Source organism: Pipistrellus kuhlii, unplaced genomic scaffold (genome assembly GCF_014108245.1).
Source record: "Pipistrellus kuhlii isolate mPipKuh1 unplaced genomic scaffold, mPipKuh1.p scaffold_m20_p_5, whole genome shotgun sequence".
In the NCBI taxonomy this organism is placed as follows: Eukaryota; Metazoa; Chordata; class Mammalia; order Chiroptera; family Vespertilionidae; genus Pipistrellus; species Pipistrellus kuhlii.
Window position 1 is genome coordinate 8,458,981 of NW_023425551.1, and position 25,821 is coordinate 8,484,801.

The following is a 25,821-nucleotide window of genomic DNA, read 5'->3' on the forward strand; positions in this document are numbered from 1 at the left end:
ACTAAATTCAGTCAAAATGTTCTTCAGAACGTCTTTAAGAATATAATGTTGAGATAAAAAGAAGTAAACCTTTAAGAACAACTGTTGTTCTGTCTCCAAATCTAATCCTCCAGGCATAAACTACAAAGTTAATAAAGAGCAGATTAAAACCAGCCAAGGACAAATTATTAACTCCGTTTTCCATTTCACTCTTCGATTCTTGTTTTAAATGCATTGGGAATCTCTGCTCCCAGCGTGGCTAAAGCTGCGGCTCTGACAGCCAACGGATCTTATCACAAAGGCCGTAGACACTTCCTAAATGAAAGCACCATATGCCTAATTAGCGAGCTATATTTACACCCGCAGCGATCTCTGAATGAAACATTTCAGCTTTTGCACTCACACATATTTCTTTCTTTGCCCCTAAGGTGTTCTTCCAGATTTCATTCTTCTGCCCCCTCTCCCTCCCAAATCCCCATCATGCCAAAATAACAATAATAATAACAACAATAATAAAATAACCTGAGTATTAGAGAGAGAGCAGGCCAGGAAGCCAGATGTAACTGGACACTGGTTCTCCTAAGGGTGAGCATCACTTCTCTAACGATTGAAACAAGGCGAAAGGATGCTTACTTTCCTGCCACAGGAAGCAGGGACCTGGGCAACAGCAAAGAAGGTGGCAGCAGCAATACGAACTGCTGTGTAACACGGCAATCCTGCAGCCAAAACTTCCTTCCTTTCCTGGAAATGACTTCCTGAATCCAATTACTTATGCGCAACGCCTTTTCTGAAGAAAAGTCCAAGCTATCATTCCAATCAACCCCTAGTTGCTAAGAAATAAATACTGTTTATTGGATGTGCTACAAGCCAGGCATAGTGCTGAGTCACATATATTGTTTACTTTAATTCTTACAACTCTGCAAAAGAATTATTAGCTCCATTTCCCAGATGGGCAAAGGGAGTCTCAGAAGGGTTTCCCCTCCAACACAATGCTAGTTGGACTACAGTTTTGCTCACACCCTTGAACTGTGTCTCATTTTGGTTATATTTAAGACAAATTGTCTTCCACTTTACATTCTGGGCCATGAACCGATGAGATATTTTAAAGGAAAAGGTGTTCTCCATACTTGGGATTATCTTCCAAGCAGACCCTCTAATATATAAAAATCCTGGGTCATAGTGACTGGAGGCTGACCAACTGGAAGTCAGTGCTGGCCCCACCCCCAAGCAAGCCTTAAGGGGCAATCAGGCAGGCAGACCAGCAGTTAGAGGTGATCAAGTAGGCAGGCCAGCACTTAAAGGTGATCAAGTAGGCAGGCAAGTGGTTAGGAGAAATCAGGTAGGCAGACTGCCCCTTGCATGGCTGGCCCCAGCCCCAAGCAAGTGGTTAGGGGCAATCGGGCAGGCAGGCAGAGTGGTTAGGGGTAATCAGGTAGGCAGACCAGAGGTTAGGAGTGATCAGGTAGGTAGGCAAGCCGTTAGGGGAGATCAGGTAGATAGACAGCCCCTCGCAGGGCTGCCCCCTCTCCCCCAGCAAAGAAAGAGGGAGGCCCGGGCTAGCCACGCCATTGCACCCCAGCCTGTCACCTCCAGAGGTAGGCCACTGGTGGCAGGGGAGTGGGGGCAGCACCGCACAGGTGGCAAGCAGTGGCAGTGGCGGGGGTGGGGCCAGCTGCCTGCAGCCCAGGGCAGGAAAGCTCCAAGAGGCCCTGATCTCAGGCCAGGCCTAGGCACCCTACCTGAGGGGTCCCAGATCGTGAGAGGGTGCAGGCTGGGCTGAGTCGTCCCCCCCCTCCCCCCAGTTGAGTGCACAGATTTTCATGCATCACACACAAGCCAAATACAAATAATAAATGCCAGGGGAATTTGCTGAAGGGAGAGATCAGAAAAGGTTGGGAATGTGAGAGAAAACTTCATGAAGATCATGAGCAGGTGAGAAGACACTCCAGTTGAGAGGAATAAAGCAAGGCAAAGCTGTAAATTTGGTGTGTTTTGAAGACAGTGAGTATGCAAGTTAGTTGAAGCACAGTCCCTTCTAACTTCAGAGATAGGACTCACCAGGCTGGCACTGCTCCGTGGCTGAACATAGACCTGTGAACCAAGAGGTCACAGTTTGATTCCCGGTCAGGACACATGCCTGGGGTTTCAGTGTGGTGCATGCAGGAGACAGCCAATCAATGGTTCTCTCTCATCACTGATGTTTCGCTCTCTCTCTCCTTCTCCCTTCTTTTCAGAAATCAAATAAAAGAATATTTTTAAAGTAGAAAGAGAGATAGGAGTCAAGGAGCAAACCAAGGCAGATCTGTAGAGGAGGAATCTCAGCCTAAGCATCTGGAACTTCATCCCAGAATAATGCTTTTCAAACTCTAGTCACCGGTCCAGCAGTGTCAGCATCACCCAAGAGCATGTTAAAAATGCAAATTCTGTGACCCACTCACACCCACTGAATGAAAACGTTGGGGGCAGAGTCCAGCAATCTGTCAGTAAACATGCCTGCCAGGGGAATCTTTGAGTAGCTAACTCCATAGGAAATGAAGGACCACTAAACCTCCGAGCTAGGCAACAGGAGAGAAGTGATATTTTAAGGTTAATCTAATAGAGATCTGCAGAATGCATTTGAAAAGGGACCATTTGCAAATTCATAAAATTCATAGTTTGCACCGTGCAAATATTTATTTTGAGATAGCACTTTTCAGGAGATACAATATTAAATTAGGAAACAGAATTCTTTCTCCAAATGTACCTTCTTACAGAGAACATTTTTATTAAGTTCTGATTTCTCTTATGGAAAATAACACCTAACCTGTGACTTTTCATTTCAGTACAGTATCGTTAGCATTACTTATGAAAACATTGTTGTCCCTCAAAAGTTTTTCTCTAGGATAGGAAAAACACACACCTTTAATGAGGTGTATCATATATAAAATTGAAATGTAAAACGAAAATAAAAACGGTTCTTATTAAATATAGTCTAATTTCTAGATAATAATGGACAGAAATAAATGAGAACTTTACCCAAATTGAAATCAGCAGAACTCTCTTATCCACAGTGGATCCGTTCCAAAACCCTCAGTGGATGTCTGAAACCACAGAGAATGCCAAGCCCTATATATACTATGTGTCTGCCTACACATACATACCTATAATAAAGTTGAATTTATAAACCAGCCACAACAACTAATAATCAAATATAACAATATGCAGCCACAAAAGTCATGTGAATGTGGTCTCGCAAAAGACCCTACTGCACTGTACTCATCCTTCTGGTAATGACGTGAGAGGACACCATGCCTATGTGACAGATGAAGAGAGGTGAATGGCATGGAGATTGTGACATAGCGTTAGGCTTTCACGAACCTTCTGATGATAAAGGTTCTTTGCACACAAGCAGCGGCCTACAGGAAAGGTCCATCTGATAACCAGGGTGGTTTCCACATGACTAACCGGCAAGGAGCACGTACTGCATGGAGACGCTGGACCAAGGGATGATTCACACCCCACCTGGGACAGCGGAGATTCCCTCTCGCTGCTCAGAAGAACACAGGATTTAAAACATCTGGGTTGTTCATTTCTGAAAACGTCCGCTTGATACTTTCAGACCACGGTTGACCGTAGGTAACAGAAACCGCAGAAAGCAAATCCATGGCTAAGGGTGGACTACTAGGCCCGAAAAACAAAATGCTGGGTATGAAAATAAAGCAGGCTAACTCTGAAAGGAAACGGAACTTTTACGTTCAAGGAAAAGTGGACCTTCGGGAGCATCTCCCAGTATCTACGTTTACCTCAGCTCTATGACAGCTGCCCAGAAGGTGTTGTAGGAGCCACCTTCACAGCCAGTTTACAAGTCATGGAAGAAAATGAACGCGGTTTCTCACTTTATAAACCATTCTGAAAAGCAACTGTAAACCTGGAAAAGGTGTTCCTACATGGATATAGTCTTTATTCACTCACTAGATGCAGTTCTGAGTCACTGTTGGCTGTTATCAAGAGTCAAGTGTCATAAAGCAAAGACCTTATATACTTATATACATAGTCCATGGACATGGGCAATAAGGTAGTGAAAACGTGAGGGGTGGGTAGGGGCTGGGAGGATCGGGGAAAGAGGGGAAAAGGGAGATATTTGTAATACTATCAACAATAAAAAGTACATTTTAAAATGAAAAAAACAAACAAAAGTCAAGTGTCCCCTCAGAAGACAAGGGCTTGGGGGCCATGAGGATGGGGGAAGGCGCTCTAAAGATGGTGGATTCTACCTCTGCATGACGTGATTACGTAAAGGTGGGGGCTGTCACACTCAACCTCTGCACATGTTTGCTTTAAAAAGCACACTCACTCAACAAATATTTACTGGGTCACATTACGGGCAAGGCTCAGGGCTAGCTGACAGGTGGACAGATAAGAGGAAAGCTTTCTCCTGCTCAGCTTGGTGGCTCTGGGGTGGACTCTGGGCTGCGAAGAGCCAGTGTCCCGGAGATTCTGTCCTCCTGGAGGCAGAAAACACAGAAGCACTTCCAAACTATGCTACCATTCTACCTGATTACTGATAGAACACTTCATTATTCAGACTTTTTATTCACCCTGACTGCTAAAGCAGCTTTCAGTAGTAGTTAATGAATCACCTTCATTTTTTTATGCTCCTCATACTGACCAACCCTCACTTTTTTTTTTTTTTTTTTTTTTTTTCCTTAAGCTACTGAATTCTTCATCACACACTGTAAGCGAAGTAACCCCTGGGAGGATGAGGCAATGAAGACTAACCAAAATGCTTAATAGGAGTGAATGTGCATAACGTATTAACACATGCCAATTATAAAACATGTTTTCGAACTACATAAAATTCCTTTTAGACTTATTAAGAATGCCTTATGAAATTGCTGACTCGGGCTAATAACTCATGAAAACACAGTATGAACTGGTTGAGGCATTTCTAACTATGAGTTGAAAACCTGTAGTTACCATTTTATATACCACTGGGACTACAAAAGTAACACATCTTAGAGAACAGCATCCTAAATATTCTAAAATTAGTATCTCAAACCACACTTTATAAAAATAATGTAATATCTTATGTCATTTGTTATGCACCATGTTAATGTAGTCTCAAGGCCAAATTTAAACAGTTCTGACATTAAGCAGTCTTTTATGAACTAACCAAGGTCAGACTACAAATGCATTTTGAAATATGTACCTCTTTGCCATATTAAAAAAGCAGGTCTAAAACCACATTATTAGGAGGAATTAGCAAAAAGTAAAATAAAAAAGAACAAGCCCTAACTTCATAAATAAATCATGCTTGTCTTTTATTCTAAAATAAACACTTTAGATAAAAAGTATATTTATCCTATTTGAAAAACTAAAGGCTTCTAACATACAAAAGATTGGCCTGCCCCTTCACACATAAAGGTGTATACAGTTACTGCTATGAATTCTTATGAATGATTTCCTTTGGGTTAATTTTCTCTTTAAAAATTTAACTTTGTAAGCCTTGCCAATTTTCTGGTATTACTAAAATCACTTCTGAAATTCTATTTGGACAACTTTTGATCTTCAACTATACTTTAAAATAATAGAAAATCATTCTAATTAATTCTAAAAAGAGAAAGATCCTCCCTCATCCTTTCTGCAATCTCCAGAGATGCCTTAGCTTCCTTAAATATCTGATGCAAAAACACCGACTATTACTTAACAGTGAAGATAAGCCAATGGAAGCTTTGTTGACATAAGATGTTTTTAGTAGTCCCCCATTATCTGTGGTTTCAGTTACTCAAGGCCAACTGCAGTTCAAAAACATTAAATGGAAAATTCCTGAAATAAACAATTTATAAGTTTTAAATTGTCTGCCATTCTGAGTAGTGTGATAAAATGATAAAATGCCTAACCTGCACTAACCCTGGCGTGAATCAGCCATTTGTCCAAGGTATCTAGGCTGTATACACCTCTGGAGCCACTGTTAGTCACTAAGTAGCCCCCTGGGTTCTTTGATCAACTGTTGCTGTATTGCAGTGCTTGTGTTCAAGAAACCCTTATACTATTTAAGCAGAGCCTGGTGCACAAAATTCGTGCTCCGGTAGGGTCCCTAGGCCTGGCCAGAGATTAGGGCTGTTTGGGGCCTTCCAGCTGCCAGCTGGGGCCTCCCTTCTCTGGTTACTGGCCAGGCCTTCCTTCGTTCCACACCGCTCCCAGGTGGTCAACATACATCATAGCGAGTGATAGAACTCCCAGTGGAACTCCCATGGGGACACTTTGCATATTAGCATTTTATATTATATATAGATAGATAGAGAGATATAGATATAGATAGATAGATAGATAGATAGATAGATAATAGATATGGATAGATGTAGATGTAGATGTAGATGTAGATATAGATATAGATATAGATATAGATGTAGATGTAGATGTAGATGTAGATGTAGATATACAGACATAGACATAGACATAGACATAGACATAGACATAGACATAGACATAGATATAGATATAGATATAGATATAGATTTAGATAGATAATGGCCCAAAAGCACAAAAGTAGTGATGCTGGCAATTCGAATATGCCAAAAAGAACCGTACAGTGCTTCAAGTTAAAAGGTATGTATGTCTAGGAAAAAAACATAGTATATATAGCGTTTGGTACTATCCACCGTTTCAGGCAGCCATGGGGATCTTGAGCGTATCCCAATAAATAGGAGGCTGTATTCCTGTTGATATAGACTACTTTTTATCTCAGGTCTCAACCCAGACAAGAACAATTTTTTTTTTAAAATTAATTTTTATTGACTTCAGAGAAGAAGGGATCAATAATGAGAGAGAATCATTGATCAGCCGCCTCCTGCATGCCCCACAGTGGGGATGGAACCTGCAACCAGGCATGTGCCCTGATAGGAATCAAACCATGGCCTCCTGGCTCATAGGTTGATGCTAAACCACTGAACCACAGTGGCCGGGCTTGTAAGGTTTTGAAAATAAGATGCTCTCTATTGCTTTTCAGGACTTTGCCTCCTTCGAGAGTCCATATCCCTTAAGACAGGTTAGAGCCATATTCTCTGACATTTCGCCCAACAGGCCTCCAAGCTCTGCCTTCTTCCCAATCCTGCTCCTTTAAAAACTTCCTCATAGTATACAATTCACAATGAGGATATGCGGTTAGTTAACCAACACAAGAGAAAATGTTGCTCCAAGGCAAATTAAACATACAAGATACTGTTCTATCATCTATGAAAGGAATGAAGACTCAATAGGCTTCATCATTATATTTTAGGAGGAAGTACACATTGTTTTTGGAAAGTAATTCCTCAAAATATACAATGATCCTTTGACCCATTCATTTCCCCTTTTAGGAATTTAAATAGAAGTGTTATTTATGGATGTGCTAGCAATGAAAAATGAGGTGAAAAGTTAATGGACAAAGGTGTTTATCTCAGCAATTTTTATTAAAAAAAAAACACACACAAAAAACACCTGTAAATAATCTAATTGTTTAGGACCAAGGGAATGGTTTAAAAAAGCTAGGATGCTTTTTTCATATATTATACTATGTGTGTGGCTGCAACTGTAGAAAGAAATAACCTATATGTTGGGCTGGGTTGTGCTACTGATACTACTTGTGACTGAGTGACAGACTGAAGGATTTTTTTTTTTTTTTCCTTTTTCCTACTCGAGTCCTTTTAAAAGGTTCTTTCCCAAGCAAGCATTCGTTCATAATGAAAGAACACAATGAAAGATGCTTCCTTCTACAAACATACTCTCCCCCTCGCTAACACAGATCTCAAAGTAGAACAATCTTTGCCGGGCCGCTTTAGTGATATACGGTACTTCTAACGGCAGCCTTTCAGAAGCAATACATCGGCGAAAGGGAGGCCTTGATGGTGCAATTTCTGGGAATGGGATTCGGAGACTGGGCACACACGCCTGTGCTGCCTCACTCACTCCACAGGCCTGTCCCTCCGCCTTCTGCCCTGACAAACAGACACCCGCCCCTTGCAGTGGTTCCAGCACACAATCCTATTAAAGAGGAACTAGGGCCAGACAGTCCTGCCCCAAGAAGCATCAGCTCAGGAACGCTGGGCACGGCCCCCCGCAGTGGGGGCCAGGAGCCCTGGCCTTCTATGTCTTGACTCTCTGGCCCCTTAGGAATCAAGTGTTCTTCACAGGCCTTTGAAAAGGCCACCGGGGAAGAAGGGTTTGGCAGATAAGGAAATGTCAGCAACAGCTCATGTCTCTGGATGGCGTGAGTTCATGTCCCAGATACCGTCACTCGCAGCCAGGGTGCATCAATTCTTGCCACACCCTTTCTCATAAATGCCTGGCCTAGGCAAAGGGGCATCCCCCACTGGTGTTGCAACAAAGACTGCCTCAGCGCTGCTCTTCAACGTCTCCTTGCAGAACTGGATGTCCTTCACCAGGTTTCCCGCCCCTCACGTCCAGCCCAGGCCTCCCCTCACGCTGGAAAACTGGAAGCAGGATCATGGATGGGAGGCCCACATACAAACACGTGGAAAACTGCAACTGCAAGTCCGTATACGGTGGCCTGAGTGTCTCCGGATGACAGGCTGGGGATAAGAGTGACCAAAAAGCAGTGGAGAAAACCAGGGACTGCGCCTCTGCTAAGTGTAAGAGCCAGTGGGCTGACAGAAAAAGGAAGCGAGGGAGGGAGGCAATTCAGTTACAAATGCCAAGCCACTACAAAGGATGCCTACCTGCGCCTTTTAATTTTATTATCTCTGCTCTGAATTATCCGCAGGCCTGCTGAGTTCTGAAGTACCTACAGCACCTGCCAGAGTATCCCAGACACAAAAGAGGGCTTCGCCCCTTCAATGCTCTTAAACCTTAATCTCATTAGGTTTTCTTTCAAGCACCTGCTGATCTCAGAAGTCTTTATCAGGACTCTGTGTGCGAGGGACAGAGCTGCATTCAGAGCCAAGGACTTAGCCAGTATTGCTTTCTCAGGATGTACCTTCCCCAGCGAAGATGTGCCCTCTCCCCTCAGGATGGATGCAAAGGGCTCTGGTGCCAGTCTACCACTCAGGCCCGAGCAGGAGGAGGAGGCAAGCCACTGGAGATGAGATGGCACAGGCTGAGCGAGGCCTGGGCACCGAGAGGCGGTTCCCATCTCTATCCCCAGCGCACTGTTTCTCATCTATGAGGTGAGTGCTGGGCTTCAGGCTCTCTGAGGTCCTCCGGGGCCTGAAACCCTAGTCGAGCTCAACTCAAAGCTCTCAGAAAAGGCCCCAGATCACTGTTGTATATGAATTCTGACTACCAAGTGACAGACTGAACTCTGATTCTAGAATTAATCATAATGATATAAATGTTTGCCAAGTCTAAAATAATTTTCCTCTCTCTTCTTAGAAACATTCCCCCCAAAGACAAAAATGAAATTGCACTTGACTCAACCGATGAAAATGCACTTGACTCAACCGCTTTCTCTATTTTGGGGAATAATATCCATGTTTAAGGAGATATAACTCAGCAACTGTGATTCCTCTCGGAAGATGGTACTTCAGTAACAAGCACATTAGACTGCGAGGAAGAGACGAATCAATTGTTTACCACCTATTTTGAAGTACACAAGCTGAAGAAGCATATACTTTTAAAGATACCTAAAGTCCTTTGAAATGTGGCAGAAATCTGAGAAAATCAGAGTCAACAGCACCACAATAAAAGTAGAGCTGTCTGCAGAGATCATTGTAATCCCGTTAAGCAGCACACTTATTTGAAGTTGTTTTTGATAATTTTTTGAAACTTAATTACCCACATCCCTGGTTTATCAAACAGCATATGAAACAACATAATCTTGGTTTAACAGCTTTAGGCAATAACTAAAACAGTAATAACAGCAAGTAGCATTTATTATGCACTCACTACATGCCTGATAACCAGATTCTAAGTGTTGTGTGTGGAGGGTCACATTTAAGCCTTCTGATCCAACAAAAATGGGTGCTACTATTATCCCCCTTTTACAAATGAGAAAATGAAGCTCTGAAAGATTTAAAAAAAAAACACAAATAAACACACACACAAACAAAAAACAAAAACAAAAACAAAAACAACTTATTTAAGGTCACAAACGTTGTAAATAAGAGGACCAACTCAGACCTGGGGCATGCATCTGCCTTCAGAACCCGCCTTACTTACCACCATGTTGCTACAAATGATGGTGCAGGGAAAGGTGAGGGCATCAGAGAACCTCAGGACCTACCTGAGTGAAGAGAGCTGTGTGCTCCTAGAATGAGGAATCTACAGATTAGTGTAGTTTTTAAAAATATATATTTTTATTGATTTTTTTTTTTTTTACAGAGAGGAAGAGAGAGGGATAGAGAGTTAGAAACATCAATCAGCTGCCTCCTGCACAACGCCCCTCCCCCCACCCCCACTGGGGATGTGCCCACAAACAAGGTACATGCCCCTGATCGGAATGGAACCTGGGACCCTTTGGTCCGCAGGGTGATGCTCTATCCACTGAGCCAGACCAGTTATGGAAAGATTGGCGTAATTGTGAATGTATGACCACTTTTTAAAAAATGTAGTCCTTGAGGTTAGCTATCAGTTCTTCTGTTACGCATAGTACAGTGTCAAAAGAATATGTACCAAGATGTGGTACACACACACATACTGGAATGTTGCTCAGTTATATAAAAAGAGAAGAAAATCTTCCTATCTGTGATAACATGGACGGGCCTAGAGGTTATTATGTTAAGTGAAATAAATCAGAAGAGGAAAAATAAGGAATGAGTTCACTTACCCGTAGAAGATAAAAAACAATGGAACAAACAAAACAGAACCAACTCACAGAGAGAGACCCACCAGAGATGCTGCGGGAGGGGAGGAGAGGGAAGGAGATGGGTGAAAAAGGGGAGGACAGCTGGGAAGTACCAACTGCAAATTACAGAACAAGTCACCATAGAGAATACAGCCAATAACATTGTAATAACTATGAATGGTGACAGGTGGGTACTAGTCTTATCACGGTGGCCATGTTGTTAGGTTTATAAATGTCTAGTCGCTGCGCCGCACACCTGAAACTAATACAATATTGTATGTCCACTATAATTAAAAATCAATTTAAAAATAAAAGAGTATATACATTGATAGTTTGAAAGAGCCCTCCTACTCCCATGCTGTCACAGCCTTCTTCTCTAGGCTGTCCCTCCTATCTGCTTTTCTCCCTCCTGTTTTTCTCCCTCCCGTCCCCTTGGAAAGAATGCTCAGTTGGATGATTAGATATGCTATGCTTCCTGCAGAGATATTTATAAATAGGATAAAATGCCTATCAAACTTTCCCTGGGCAGCTTTAGAAAGATGAAATCTTCTAAATCATGCCAGTAGTAAGATTAAAAAAAAAAAAAAATGACTGTAGGTAACATAACTTAACAAGAATATGAGGTCAATTTGATATTTCTGAAGAATGACATGGTGTGTGCTTTGTACTCTGCATCAGGGTCAGCCAATAATGAACACTTCTGTGGCATGTTACTGAGGATGCGCTCCATGATGGGATCGTGAGCAACACTCACCAAGGATGGGGTGTCCCCTCTCAACTCAAGTCTACCCTGACTGGCAATATGACTTCCAGAACAATCTCAGTGCATCAGTGGCCTTTCCTGTAAAATAAACAGCTGAGCTATCTCTAAGGTTTCGTCCAGATGCAATACTTCATGACTTAGAGCCTATGTTTACTTTTAAAAATCAGAGCTATAATTTTTAGGGCATATTGTTGGTCACAGAAAAATTAATTTGCAGAGTTTGTGTAAAGGACCTTTAAACAGATTAGAAATGAAGAATTGCCCGGGGGGGGGGGGGGGGAGGGAGAAAGAGGGGTGGTTTGGGGGCGGTTAGAAGTATTGTTCAATTACTTAATACTAAGCAAGCCACTAGACTAAGAAAAGTCAAGACTTAAGTTTCCCCAAAGAAAGAATTTCTTCGTTAAGCTATCAAGCACTGGTTTCTCCTTTATCCATTTTTGTCTGCTTGTGAGAAAGGCATTTATTTCATAGTATCTCTGGAGCTCCCAGAATGGCTGCTTCTACTGTGACCAATCAAAAGTGACCTGTGACAATTACATTCATTTCTATGGTTGCATAGGCTACAAAGAACTCAAAAGACCACAGGGTCTCTACTGGCCTATGAGGTAGAAGCAGGTTCCAGGGCAGTTTTGATCTGCTCATGTACAGACATACCTCATTTTATTGCATTTTGCTTTATTACACTTCACAGAAGTTGCCTTTTTAAATTTTTTTTTTTTTTTTACAAACTGAAAGCAAGACCCTCCACCAGCAACAAGATTACAACTCACTTTATTGCGAATCTCATTTTACCGCAGTGAGTGCTCTGGAACTTAACCAGTGACACCTCTGAGGTATGCATGTACACTCAGTCCTCCTCACTCACACAGTCCTGTGGGTATCCTCTCCCTCTGACCTTGAGGCACATGTCTTAAACTCACTCAAAGAATTTGTCCTACCATAAATTATGAAATAGTTTAATACAAATATATGGAGATTCTCCACTGAATTCCCACACATTCGGATCTCATACAAAGGCATTCTTTACACATGTGAAATACTAGGATACATTTCTCCAGATGGTTTCCTTTAGTAGCTCACGTAAGAAATGCAGATGCAGTAACTCAAAAAATGCATTAACCTCTTTTCACACCCTTAACTAGATTCTAAGTCCTCAATACAGCTCCTTTATATGAGTCTTAAATTACCTGATAAGAGGAAGACAGAATATTCCTCTCAAACAGATTACCAATAGTTCACAGAAAAATTAGCCTGAACATAATTGACTATCCATTAACAATCTTTTCTTGCTTTCCGATATTAATGTTCAATGGTCAGTGTCTACTCTGGTGCTTAACCTGTTGAAATTCAAATTTATTCATCTACTTGTCAGAGTGAGAGCCCTTCCCAGACACTCCAAAATGGACCTGTTCTGGGAACAGTCCTTTGAGTGGGGACGTTTGCATTTGCCCTTATTCAATGTGTGTGTTTCAGAGCAGGGAGACCAAAACAGGCAAGGTAACCACACAAGGGTGGGTATTTAATAAGCTCCTTTAGAGTCAGGTCTTCAAAGTGTGGCTTTTATGATTTTTGCAAAGATCGTTTTCCACACCAGAACTACCCATACAAGAAAATTGGAAATTTAAGTTTCAAAATAAAAGTTTGTTTTAATCTGCCAATGTAGATTATTCATACGCCTGATCCTTAATAAAAGGGTTAACTGTTAATCGTTAACATAAATTATAGATTCAAGAACAACCTAAAGCTAGTGTAAGGTATAAAAATATATCTTAGCTATCGGCCATCAATATGAAAATATTTCTAAACTTATAATTATATAAATAGGTCTGCAATAATAATAATAACAACAACAACAATAAAAACTAGAGCCTGTTTAGAAGTCAATAGTAACCCCACCGCTGATAGGACCTGATGCCTTACCTGACAGACCCCAAACTGGCCAATCGGCCCCAACCCCCACCCCATTTAGGTTGGTAGGAACTCCCCCCAAAAAAATCACCCTAATTTTTTGAAAAATTTTCTAACTTCTGTGCTTCGTTATTCTAATACTGCTTTTAAAGCTAAGGACAACTTGAGTACAATTTTTAAAAGATCAAACTCATGAAAATATATACTATATATGTCATAAATTTCAGAGAAATTTCAGAGTTAATTTATTTACAAATTTACTGTGTGTGTGTGTGTGTGTACTTCAATTTTAAGTTTTACACCAAGATTGAACATCCATCAAATAAGTACCGAAAAGCAGATAATGCCTTTTTGTGAAATGCACTAGGCAATATCCTATGTGAAATTCAGACTGTCTTCTCTGGGCACAAACTTGTTAAAAATTTACCACAGTACCAGTAACACAACCATGTTGGCAATACAAAAATAGTATTGGCTGTCTTTAAACCAAATAAAAGTTTGGCTCAGGAAGTATAGTCTATGCTTCCCAAATATATAGACTAGCCTATATATCTTTTAATTTTACTATAAAACTATTAGTACATTTAGGTGCAACAGAGAGCCTAAGTATGTAAAGAGAACTATAAAATATAGGAATGGTCAAGATCAAAACCAGGGCAAAGATCCATTGGTTCAAGACCAGCGGTACCTGGAACGGAATCTAAGTGTGTAAAGTTAAAAGTCCAGTGCCCTCTTCACAATGGGCAACCACTCTCTTCTCTCTGAAACGGAACATTTACAGCCCAGTTTTAGACTAGCATGAGTTACTTATTTTTATTTACAAAGGAACACATCTGCCTGAACTAATCTGATGAAAAAACCATAATCCATTTCTTCCCGTTAGACTTTGACTAAATACTGAAGCTAATTATGCTGGCTTTTTATTTATTTATTTATTTGTTTGTTTGTTTATTTTTATTCTCACAACATGGAATATAAAGAACACATTTAGTTCCACCACTTCATGCAAGACTGGGCAATTTCAAAGCATCTAGGTGCTAACATATTGGCACCACACGGACACGGAAGGCAACCTAAATTCCCTTTACATGGTTAATTATGACCTTTTGATTTAGAGACAGAGATAGCAGGAACCTATCAGGGACAGATATGCATGCTGCCAGATAGCACTGCTACTGTCCCACTGCTTCTGCGCTACATGCACTCTGAATCCCTATTGGTCAGTCCCCATAGCTTTTCCACATCCTTACATCTTTAGTCTTTAAAGTAATTTCCTTGGACAACAATGGGCTGCCCTAACTGGCAGCTCATAGGAAACTAGAAGCACGAGACCTGACAAGTACAAGGCTTCAAACTTAAGAAAAACATAAGCAGGCACAGATTTCGGGTGAATTTACCTATGGGTTTTGGTGGGCTATTTTTAAGGAGGCTGGGGGTGAAGAGGGGAGGGAGATGGATGGTGAGAAGTAAAGCTTTTCCCACCTTCCTAGTTCCGTAGCCCTGCTAGATTTTCATGGGGGAGGGAAACTGCTGGACAAAGTTGTCAGGGCGGGGGAGGGGGGTGAGTAAAAATCCAATCCTGCCAGTCTAGGGGGCTTCTGTGCAGAACAGGAAGGGTCTCAGTGCAGAACAGCGGAAGGGCTGTGGAAGGAAGCTATCTGCACAGAGGGGTGAAGGCAGGCTCCGGAGGGAGACTCAGAGGGACTCAAACCCACTCTAACTTCTCTGGCACAGCTTAACCAAAGCCATCCGGTCTCACAGGAAAGTCACAAATCCTATGACGACGGAGCGTATTCCATTCTGTAGCCACTCAAGCTAAACACCAATTCAGCTCCTCAAAATTCCCATGACTGTCTGAAATATGGGAGTTCCAGGAAGCCTTCTCTCCCGATTACCGACCCAATGTCAAAACGCCAAATGTATATTCAGAGACTCTGAATTTTATTTAAAATGACAAAAACATGACTTCCATTCATAATGTATCTCAGCAATCTGAATCAAGATGTGAGATGACATTTTTTTTTTAATATGGTTCCAACATCTCTTGGACCGTGTCAAAACCCTGATTGATATAATTTCACAAGGGAGACTAGCTGTGGAAAGAGGCATGTCCACATGCCTGGCCACAGGTGACACGGGGGACAGGGAGGAAGTCCAGGGTTTTTAAGTCCTGACCCCATCAACAACAGGCTCTGGCCCTTCCACGTTCATCTCTAAAATTATTTTAGGGTCCCCTCCAGCTTTAAGCCAGTCATGAACCAGACACATGGTACACATTCTAAATGAAAATAACGAGAGAGAAATTAGGAAAGACCTCATCGAAGTCCATGTTTGTCCTAGGTTAGGTCTGTCATCATTGTGGCAAACCTGTTGCATCACATGAAACACTTATTTTTCTGTCTACACCACAAATGCAAGAGCCAGGAGGTTTGGCTTTTTCCATTTTTCATTTTTTTTTAAGTTAAGCACCCCCTCCCCCAAGGGTAGCAAGTTCTCAAGTTTCACCTTGATAGCCTGAAAGTACACACACACACACACACACACACACACACACACACACACAGGATGCCACCTGGCAGACCCGGCAGCATGCATGCCTGAAGGCTGGGGCGGGCTAGCTTTGCGGTTCCAGTCTTTTTTATCACGTGTGATTGATGCTTCGCGTTGACATTGGCTTCCTTTCAAAGCCACGTCCACGTCTCACCGGGGCTGTGTGGGACCTCCACGGCCCCTGTTCTCAGAGAGACAATTCCCAGTTACCAGCCAATGGAAAAAAACAAAAAAACAAAAACGGTTCTGCACACACCACTTGCCCATGCAGTTCATGCCTCCCTCGTGTGGAGCATGCAAGTGAGAAGCAACAGAATGCAACCTCGGAGAGTCACTGGCCGCACAGATCCCACCGCTGCAAAAAGGGGAAACGAAAGAGCCTTGAGCACCACACCTGGTGGAGGCAGTCACCCCCCATGCCCCCTGGACCCTGTCATAGGCCAGCACTCATAGTTTCCAAGGTTTGTCGTTTTCTCCCTGAAAAAACACGGCGGGTGGGGTAGGGGGGATGTTAATGTATGTATGCCCAGTGGGCATTACTGAGCCCCGTGCACTCACCTCCTTGATCTTCGCCCTCTTCTCTCGGACGGCGGCGTCGGCCGGCTCCCGGTCCACCGTCCCCATGGGCGGCACGAAGCGCACGGGAGGCAGCCCGCGGTACCCCGCCCGGTCCCGCAGCTGGTCCTGGGCCACCTTCTCCTTCTCCAGCAGGATGTCCCGCTGGATCTCCTCGGGCTGCTTCTGCAGCGTCTCCTTGGCTTCCCGGAGCGCCCGCTCGTGGTTCTCGCGGATCCGGGCCAGGTTGTCCTCCAGGCCGGCGCCGGGGTCCCCGGGGGCGCCCCCCTCGCCGCCGGCGCGCGCCCCGGGCCCGGGCTTGCGGTCGGCGGGCGGCTGCAGGGCGGGGCTGGCGTGGAACAGCACCCCGCTGAGCAGCTTGGAGGAGTCGGGCAGGAAGAAGATCGCCCCGAAGCACAGCGTGATGAAGGCGCTGAACACCAGCAGCAGCACGAACTTCTCCGTCAGGCGGAAGGCAGAGGGGCCCGACCCCTTCCTGCCGCTGCCAACGCCGCTACCGCCGCTGCCAACGCCGCCGAGCCCCCCGCCCAGGCCGCCGGCGCCCGCGGGGCCGCCGAACAGCGGCAACAGGCCCCCCACCGGCATCGCTGCCCCCGCCGGGCCGCCCGCTGCCCGGGGGCCCCGCGCCCCGCCGCTCAGCAGCCAAACTTCGCCGCCGCCCGGCGCGGTCCGCGGCTGCGGGGCCGGGGGCTCCGGCGCATCCAGGCCGCCCGCACCCCGGGGCTGGGCGGCTGCAGGCACCCCCCGGGCGCACCGCTCCCCTCCGGCTCTTCCTCCGGGGCTGGCGGCTCCTCGGGCGAACCGGCAGGCGCGGCAGGCGGCCGGCGGCAGCCCCTGCGGGAGAGAAGCGGAGAGACGCGGTGAGGACCGGGCTGGTGACAAAGTTTCCAGCGGGTCCCCGCCCTCCGACGGCCGCCGGAGCCTCCGGGACGGCTCCCCGGGCGCGGGATCGCGGGTCGGGGCGCAGGGCACCGCCCTCCGAGCCCAGTGGCCGGACTTGGGGGGAAGTTTTCGGACCCCGGGGTGGGGGATGGAGAGGTGTCCCGTGCGCACCTGGAGCAGGGAGGGTGGCGCGCGCGCGGGCACCTCCTGGAGAGGGGAGCGCCCCTGGGGGCAGGCAGGGTGCAGCGTGGATGGAGGGGGGACTCGTCAACTTCGCTCCCTCCCCATCTCGGACCACCGGGACCGGCTGCCTCTGCTTCCCCGGCGGCGGCTGAGCTGGCAGCCCGGGCCGTGCGCCCCGCTGGCTGGCTGGCTGGGAGCGCGGAGCTGCCCGCCGCCCTCCGCCGCGGCCCCGCGAGCACTGGCCCCGCAGCCCGGCGCCCGGGCGGTCAGAAACGGGGGCGGGGCCGCGGCCGGAGAGTGACGGCGCGGCCGGGCCAATGGCGCGCCGCGCAGGGTCCCTCGGGGGCGGGGCGGAGGCGGGGAGGGCGCCGGGCGGGGCAGCGAGTTTACGGGAAGCGCGGCCTCGCGGGGGCCTGGCCCGCCGGGGGCGGGGAGGTCCCGGGCCCCGGGGCGCGCGGCGGGGCGGGGGGTTGAGGGGAGGAGGCCAGGGGGTGCGGGGGGAGCTCGGAGGCCCGGCGGAGGCCCGCAGGTTCGGGGAGTGCATCCTGCGCTGGCCTCGGGCCCGGGGATGGGGGTTCCCGGGCGGACGCGGGACCTTCCGGACCGCACCTCGGACCCGAGCAGAGAGTCCAGGGGGAGCTCGCCCCGAGGGAGTGCCGGCCAGGGCAGGGTCTCCAAGGGGTTCCCGGGCCCTGGGTCCTGTGCAAGCGCGTCTTTTCCAACAGATTCCCCTCTTTTTACCCAAGGCTGGGGTTCCGCCGAGGCCCCGTAGCGAGGAATCCGAAAGTCCCCGGGCGAGGAGCTGGGGTCGGAGAGCCAGGGAGCAGCCGGGTCTCCCATCCTGAGCGGCTCGGGTGCTGTGGTGGCTCAGGATTCTGCCCATGCATCCTCCCCCCCCCTTAGGGGGGGGAAAAAAAAAAGTCTGTGCCTCGCCCACCCACTCCCACTTTGAAATGCATTTACCTCATAGACGCTGTCACATTTTCCATTTAAAGAAGACAGTTTTCTGTTGCCAGGGCTTCAAGTCATAAATTCGAGCACCGTGTTGAAACGAAGTCTTGGATTTGACCACGTCCATGGAACTAAGGACTGGGTCCCAAAGGGATTGTTTTCAAGATAGTATTATTTTCCAAAACGTGTTGGTCATTCCCCCGTGGCTCTGCAGATAAAGGGTTATCAGGAAGGGAAAAGTTGACTGATTGCTGAAAGCTAGTTCCTAGCAAGCCTCCTACCCCTCACCCTTCTCTGGGACGTGATTTGAGCTCTGTTTCTTGCGTGTTGTCTAGCTGGCCCCTTTCAGGAAAGCGCCCACAGGACAGTGGTTAGACTAGGAGGAAATGTAAAAGTAAATTAAAAATTACTATGACACTTTTAATTTAAGTGTTCATTTTAACCATCATGGTTTGTTGTATATTTGCTTTGTGTGAAATGAGTGGTACATCCAGAGCTCCTGCTGATGGGAAATTTATTGTCTGATAAAACCAACCTGATGGCTTGATTATTTTGATAACTGCTATGAAATTCTATGCCCAGAAGAGTGCAGCATATCCAAGCAAGGTGACAAACGCTAGGAGGATTGGAAAGAAAATAATGATTTTTTTTTTTTTTTAATGATGGAACGGTGATTTTTCTTTCAAAGTTGTGGGTAGATTTAAAAGTTTGAATCCTTGGGAAATAATGACGTTTTCAACATCAGCCTTAAAACAGTTACCTCATGGATAGATAGATAGATAGATAGATAGATAACAGGTAGGGTTAATTGCCCTAAAAATCAATCTCTTTGAGAATGATTTATTATTTTAACTCTTTGCTTTAAGGTTAGGATTATTTATTATAGCCACAAAAAACATTTAGACACTTTGATTTATAATTAATATTCCCAAGTATTCTAGGGAAGCGATCTACTTTTTTTAGATTTTATTTTCAATATATTTTTATTGTAGACAGTACTACAGATGTTTCCCATTCTCCCCCCTCCCTTCCCCTCTCCCCCTTTACCCTCCTCCACACACACCCCCCACCATCACCCCCAGGTCTTCACCACCCTATTGTCTGTGTCCATGGGCTATGCATATAAATAAGTACGTTCTTTGGTTTCTCTCTCCTCATCCCCCGCCAATTCCCACATCAAGATATGTCAGTCTGTTCCATGCCCAAGATCTACTTTTGGGTGTGTCTTAAAATGGCAATGGGAGGTTACAAACCTAGTTTTATTTCTGGCACTCTTTAATTGTAATATCAAACCAGTTTGGACATTTAAATTATCACCTATAGTTGAAACATTAAAGCTGATTTCCCCCCTAAAAACTTTACCTTTGCCCTGGCCAGTGTGGCTGGGTTGGTTAGAGAATCATCCCATGCACCCAGGGGCTGGTATTCTGCTGGAGGCAGCCCATAGATGTGTCTCTCTCACATTGATGTTTCTCTCTCTCTCTGCCCCCTCCTCCCTCTCTAGAATCAATAGGGAAAGAGGGAGGGGGGGGGGAGATAGGGCAAAACCCCTTAAATTTGATTTCTCTGTGTTGTGTTTAAATACTTTAAAGTGACTGCTCTGTTTATTTCTACTCACCTTTATGAAGCTTATTTCAAGATTGCTTTCTTTTTACCTATATTTCTTATAAACCGAGACTTATTATGGGTATAGCCTGGCTTTAAGACTTTGTTAAACAAGACTTTGTTAAACAAGAAGTTAGCATTGGTGGTTGATTATGCCATATGTATTGAAGGGTGCCCATCTGTGTTAAGTAGGATGAGAAATATGTGGGGGTGCTTGCATTTGGGCTACATGAAGTTAAAAAAATTCACAGAGGTAAGACCAATAAATGAACCATGTAAAACACTTTAATCATACAAAGTGCTATGTATTCAGAGTAAGGGAAGAGTACAGAAAGGTCAATAAATAAAAATGTGTATTTTGAAGCAAAATATGACATTTTACCCTAATTTCAATACCATAACCACTTCACATTCTACAGTTAAAAAAAAAAAAAAATAGTGTCCTGAGATAAAGCAAAAATAAAGCTGACTGATTCTGGTCTCCAAATAGTAAAAACTTGACTATTATCTATAAATCCAGTGTCTCCCCCACCATATCTCCTTGAAGATCTGTCGTGATTTTTGTGAATATGTGATTGTGATGAAGTTAGTGTTTTCTCCTTATGAGTAGTCTAATGTAAACTTAGCAACCTTAGTCATTTTGTGTGGTTTTTCTGTTTAAATGCATGCTATGTTTTCTTATTTGGCCAGCCAGCCCTGAAGTATGACTCCTTTGTATCTTTGGCAAGTTTACTTGCAAACTTAATTCTTACTTTTTCCTTTGCAATTATTTTAGCTCTATGTCGTTCCTTGAGAATTTGTAAGTTTTGCAAACTTAATTCTTACTTTTTCCTTTTCCAATTATTTTTAGCTCTACATCGTTCCTTGAGAATTTGTAAGTTTTTGAGTTCAAGAGAAAATCTTTAGAATCGAGTAACCTTTAAAAATCTGACTTTAGTTAGAAATATCCCCCCAAAATATAAAGAAATCCCTAATTTGTTTGGCTGCTTAGATTTCTCTGATTTTAAAATTACATTTAACAAAGAGTATATTTAACTTTTACATGAATGTGCATAAAATTAAATATAGTAGTAATTATAATGGTTATTGATGGGAAAATAATATTTTCATAAAAACTGGTGAATGAATATTTTTAGGAACGTAAGTTCTCAAACATGAAAGTGCAAAATTATTTCTTATTAAGAATTTTCTTGAAGGTACTAGGTGGAAGTTTATGGGAGAATCCTTTTGAGAATCTTCCTTATTTAATTTAAAAATAAAAAGTAATCTAATAAAGTAACACATTTAACACATATGTATAATAATTAACTACTGAAATTCTCTAACGAGTTAGATTTCTCTTCAAGTCTTCCTATAGTTGATTTTCTAATTGTCTTCAAATTCCATTTCAGGTCAGAATAGGCTATTGCTTTTATTTTTTAAAACACCAAAATGTAACATGCAAAAAAAAAATAGTTCATTTTGAATACTAATCTTGACATTTCAATACTTTAATGGGCATCTCTGAATTTTATATGAAGTTAATTAAGATGGGAATTAACCAAAGTTTTAAAATAAACTATCAATAATATTTGTGGACATAGGAGGGGTTACAGTCCTATCTCTGATTTTCTACCCCACCTCTTGATTTACCGTATTTTTCGGACCATAAGACGCTCCGGACCATAAAACGCACCAGTTTTTAGAGAAGGGAAATGAAGAAAAAAAGATTCTGAAACAAATAGTGTCCTAAAATATTTTATGTGCATTAAAACCCAATATCACAGTCATAAACACATGTAATCAACCCTGTAAAGTAAACAGCAGCATTTAGAACCATTTTAGAGCCGGGCAAGCACACAGAGACCACACAGAGCCGGGCAAGTAAAAAAACTTTTTTTTTTTAAGTATATGTGTAGGCTATATTTGGACCATAAGACGCAGGGACTTTTTCCCCCCACTTCTGGGGGGGAAAAAAGTGCGTCTTATGGTCCGAAAAATACGGTACTTTGGAATTGCCTAAGTAGCGTATTATTGTTCTAGAACTCCAATCACGTGTGTGTGTGTGTGTGTGTATGTGTGTGTGTGTGCGTTTTGCTGAGTAAGATGTTGAATTAATCAGCCCCCTCTGTCTCTGCTTGAAATATTTTTGTTGTTGTTGTTGTTTTGAACATTCATTTCATATATATGGGCAGTCCCCAAACTAAAAACAGTGTCTCCCACCCAGTATTTATACATCAGCTCTTTGGAACTTTGAGAGATTTCTCTCCGTAGAAATAAAGTTGTACGTGGTGCTTTCGGTTACTAGTCTGCTCTACAAAGACCTAAGACCTTAGGGAAGAATAAAATGTTGGCGAAAATACTGTCGCAATGCAACTAATCAAAGTAGCATAAAGTTAGAAAGTGTTTTATTTATCTCAAATGTCGGAGCCTGAGGACAAACCAATTTATTTGGTTGAAGAGTAGATATAATGGTTGTTGCAGAAAGATTCCAAACTAACTTTCAAGGTTAGAAGTTTTTAGGTATAGGTTTCCCGCCCTAAGTATAGCTTTCTTTTGGTCTCAAGTATATCACTGGTCCTACTATTATAGTGCTTTTGTTTTGTTTGTTTTGTTTTGTTTTGCTACTATTTGGTTAAAAAAGAGACTGAAAGCAATAAGCACAGGGTGAGATTTTCCTGTGGTGACTGGGCCAGGGTTTGCCTGAAAGAGCAATTTATTATGGAGGATATGCATGTCCTTGGCTGTGTCGCCATGGGTCATAAGTCACCTATCTTCTGGATCTCTCATTCTTCATCTGTAACATTGCTGTGGCTCTCAGATTAAATGAATTGAGTAATGTCTCTGGCACAATGGGCATTCAAGAAATGTAACCCAATTTCTCCCCTCCTCTAAAAAGGGAATTAATGTCAGAGTAGTGAAATAACAGTGGCTATGGGATCCTGACAAGGAAAAGAAACATAAAAGGATGGAAGAGAAGAAATTTTGCATTATGTGGTTCTTCCTATGGTTTTCACTTTTCAAATTCTGCCTCTGTTTACATAATATGCCTGGAGAAGGAGTGATGGTGGGTCGAGGAGGGGGGCGGCCCCAGGTTTGAGAGGGAAAGTGTCCTCAAGTGTTTCTCTATTTTTTTTTTTTAAATATGTTTTTATTGATTTCAGAGAGGAAGGGAGAGGGAGAGAGAGAGAGAAAAACATCAATGATGAGAGAGAATCATTGATTGGCTGCCTCCTGCAGGCCTCACACTGAGGATGGAGCCTGCAACCTGGGCATGTGCCCTGACTAGGAATCAAACCATGACCTCCTGGGTTCATAGGTCAACTCTCAGCCACTGAGCCATGCTGGTTGGGCTCTCTACTATATATATAAAAGAACCAACAATTTATCAACTAACCAAGTTTATAGCCTTGAGAAAATGTGAATGATGGCAAATTTTCAAAGTGAAAAGAAGGAGACTACTACTCAGTGCTTGAAGAATCAGGAAACCAAGCATTCAGGACAGAAAGGCTGGACAGAGAATGTCAACTACCTTTAGGAACCCTGTGTCCCTAAAATGTTTGAAGGAGTAAAAGATCAGCCAAAAGGACTTGTATGCATGCTTATAAGCAAAACCAGTGGGCACAGACAGTAGGGGGATGAGAGCATGTGCTGGGGGGTGGGAGTGGTCTGGGAGAGGTCAATGGGGGGCGGGGGAGGAGACATAAGTAATACATTAATCAATAAAGAATTTAAATTAAAATGTTTGAACTTTAGGACTTGAGGAGGATTGATTATACTAAGTTGGAAACTAAAGGGAACACTTTCTTTCTATGGCCAGAGATAGATGCAATGTTTTTCTTAGCTTTTGATTCACTAGATGTATTTAAAAAAATATTCTTCCTTTAAAAATATTTTTCTCTCTCCATTGTCTGTCCCATAAAAGATCATATGCTTTTCCAGAAAAGAAAAACAACAACAACAACAACAAAAACCAAGCTCAGAAAAAGTTATGATACATTATTCTGCCCAATTGAATTTTTTTTTCTTTTTTCTTCTTTTTTTAAGGAAATAAAATGAAATGAAACCACATGTTCTTATTCCTATTTTGGACAAACTATCTGCAACTATGACACGACAGCACTTTGCTTCCCAATTTCATTGCAAAATAAATGTGCTGTTTGCACAACAAGTTCAGTCTTTCCTATTGTTCTTCAGGGCAGAACTTTGTTGTAGCTCTGGGTCTCTGTAAATAGATAGGAAGTCCCTTGTGATTCCTTGTCCAATGACCTCGTTTTTCAACTTCAGGAAGAGCATTCTCTTGCCATATATATAGATTCATTTAGGAGCCAAGGTTAAAGCCGATATGTGTTGCTGATAGTACCTGAACAAATAGCTACTGAATGTGTGATTAGTAGTCTATTCTTTTTAAATATAATCAATGCAGGTCAGACTGTGGGAATGAGACGGACATGCTGAAATTAACATAGGAAAGAGAAGGAAGGAATTCCAAATCAGTGACCCATATATCTATTAGACTTAATGGTCTGGAACCAGCAAGGTCTCCTATAGGCTTTCTGCAAATAACTGTGCTTGAGATGTGTTGAGTTTGAGAGACTTAATCTGGCTCTTAGATTATAAACAGTTTTGAACATCCACTGAGATGATTAGATTCCCTGGTTTCTCCCAAATAGTAAATGGGTGTACTGCATTCTACAACTATGACATATTATCTGTTGAACAGTAACCAACAAGGAATGAAACTGGCAAGTGTCTAGCCGTGCCATCATTTTACATTCTTAACAGAAAAACCCACACTTATCCTTATCAAGAAATTAATTTCTGTTCTTAAAAGTAGCCATTATAAAGATTTTAGTTTGCTTACGTAAACCAGTAGCTAATTTATTTTGCCCCTTAGATGTTCATAGAGTAGAATAAATTAGTATAAGAAGAAAGTTAGTAACTTTGTGAAATTTTCCAATTAACTAATAGGCTGTCTATACTGTTCAAATAAACATTGTCTCTGGATTTACTTCCTTCTCCTGTGTGTCACCATTAACAAGTTTGTCGTGGAAACTAATATCTCTCTTTTTAATTTAACCCTGAAGATAGATGGGTTTGGGTACTGCTTTTGCTAAACCTCTCAACTTCTTCATTTTTAAACAAAGTAAATGGGAAATGAAAGAGGTTTTATTATTGATTTCCTCTTTCTAATCGCCACAGTTTTCTGTTTATGCTGACCATCTATTTCTCGACTTTCACTTAATATCAAATCATTAAACTGTGGTAACTTTTTCTTTTACTACAGAGACATGTTTTTACAAAAATTTGGGGGAAAAGGCACATTAAGAAAAAAGACACCAACTATTCCCACTACATAGAAATAATCACATTTAATATACTTTTATATCTTCCTTGTCATTAAAAAACACACACATAAAGACAAAAAATTTTAAACCCATAAATGTAAACCATCTAAACCAGTGGTTCTCAACCTTCTTAATGCCTCGACCCTTTAGTACCGTTCCTCATGTTGTGGTGACCCCCAACCATAAAATTATTTTTGTTGCTACTTCCTAACTGTAATTTTGCTACTGTTATGAGTTGTAATGAGGTTAAGAACCGCTAGCAGGGTCACCTAAGACTGTCAGAAAACACAGGTATTTACATTATGATTCATAACAGGAGCAAAATTATAGTTATGAAG

General features: G+C 43.2%; 1 protein-coding gene across 1 annotated transcript in view; it reads right to left on the bottom strand.

The window, feature by feature from the left end:
* The window catches only part of MAN1A1 (mannosidase alpha class 1A member 1), a 142,828-nt gene extending 125,516 nt beyond the window's left edge, over window positions 1-17,312 (bottom strand). Inside the window, exon 1 of the mRNA XM_036413235.2 lies at window positions 16,518-17,312. Coding sequence (XP_036269128.1) covers window positions 16,518-17,120 — 603 coding nt within the window. The 5' untranslated portion in view covers window positions 17,121-17,312. The remainder of the gene's footprint in view (window positions 1-16,517) is intronic.
* Between the last annotated feature and the right edge of the window lie 8,509 nt (window positions 17,313-25,821).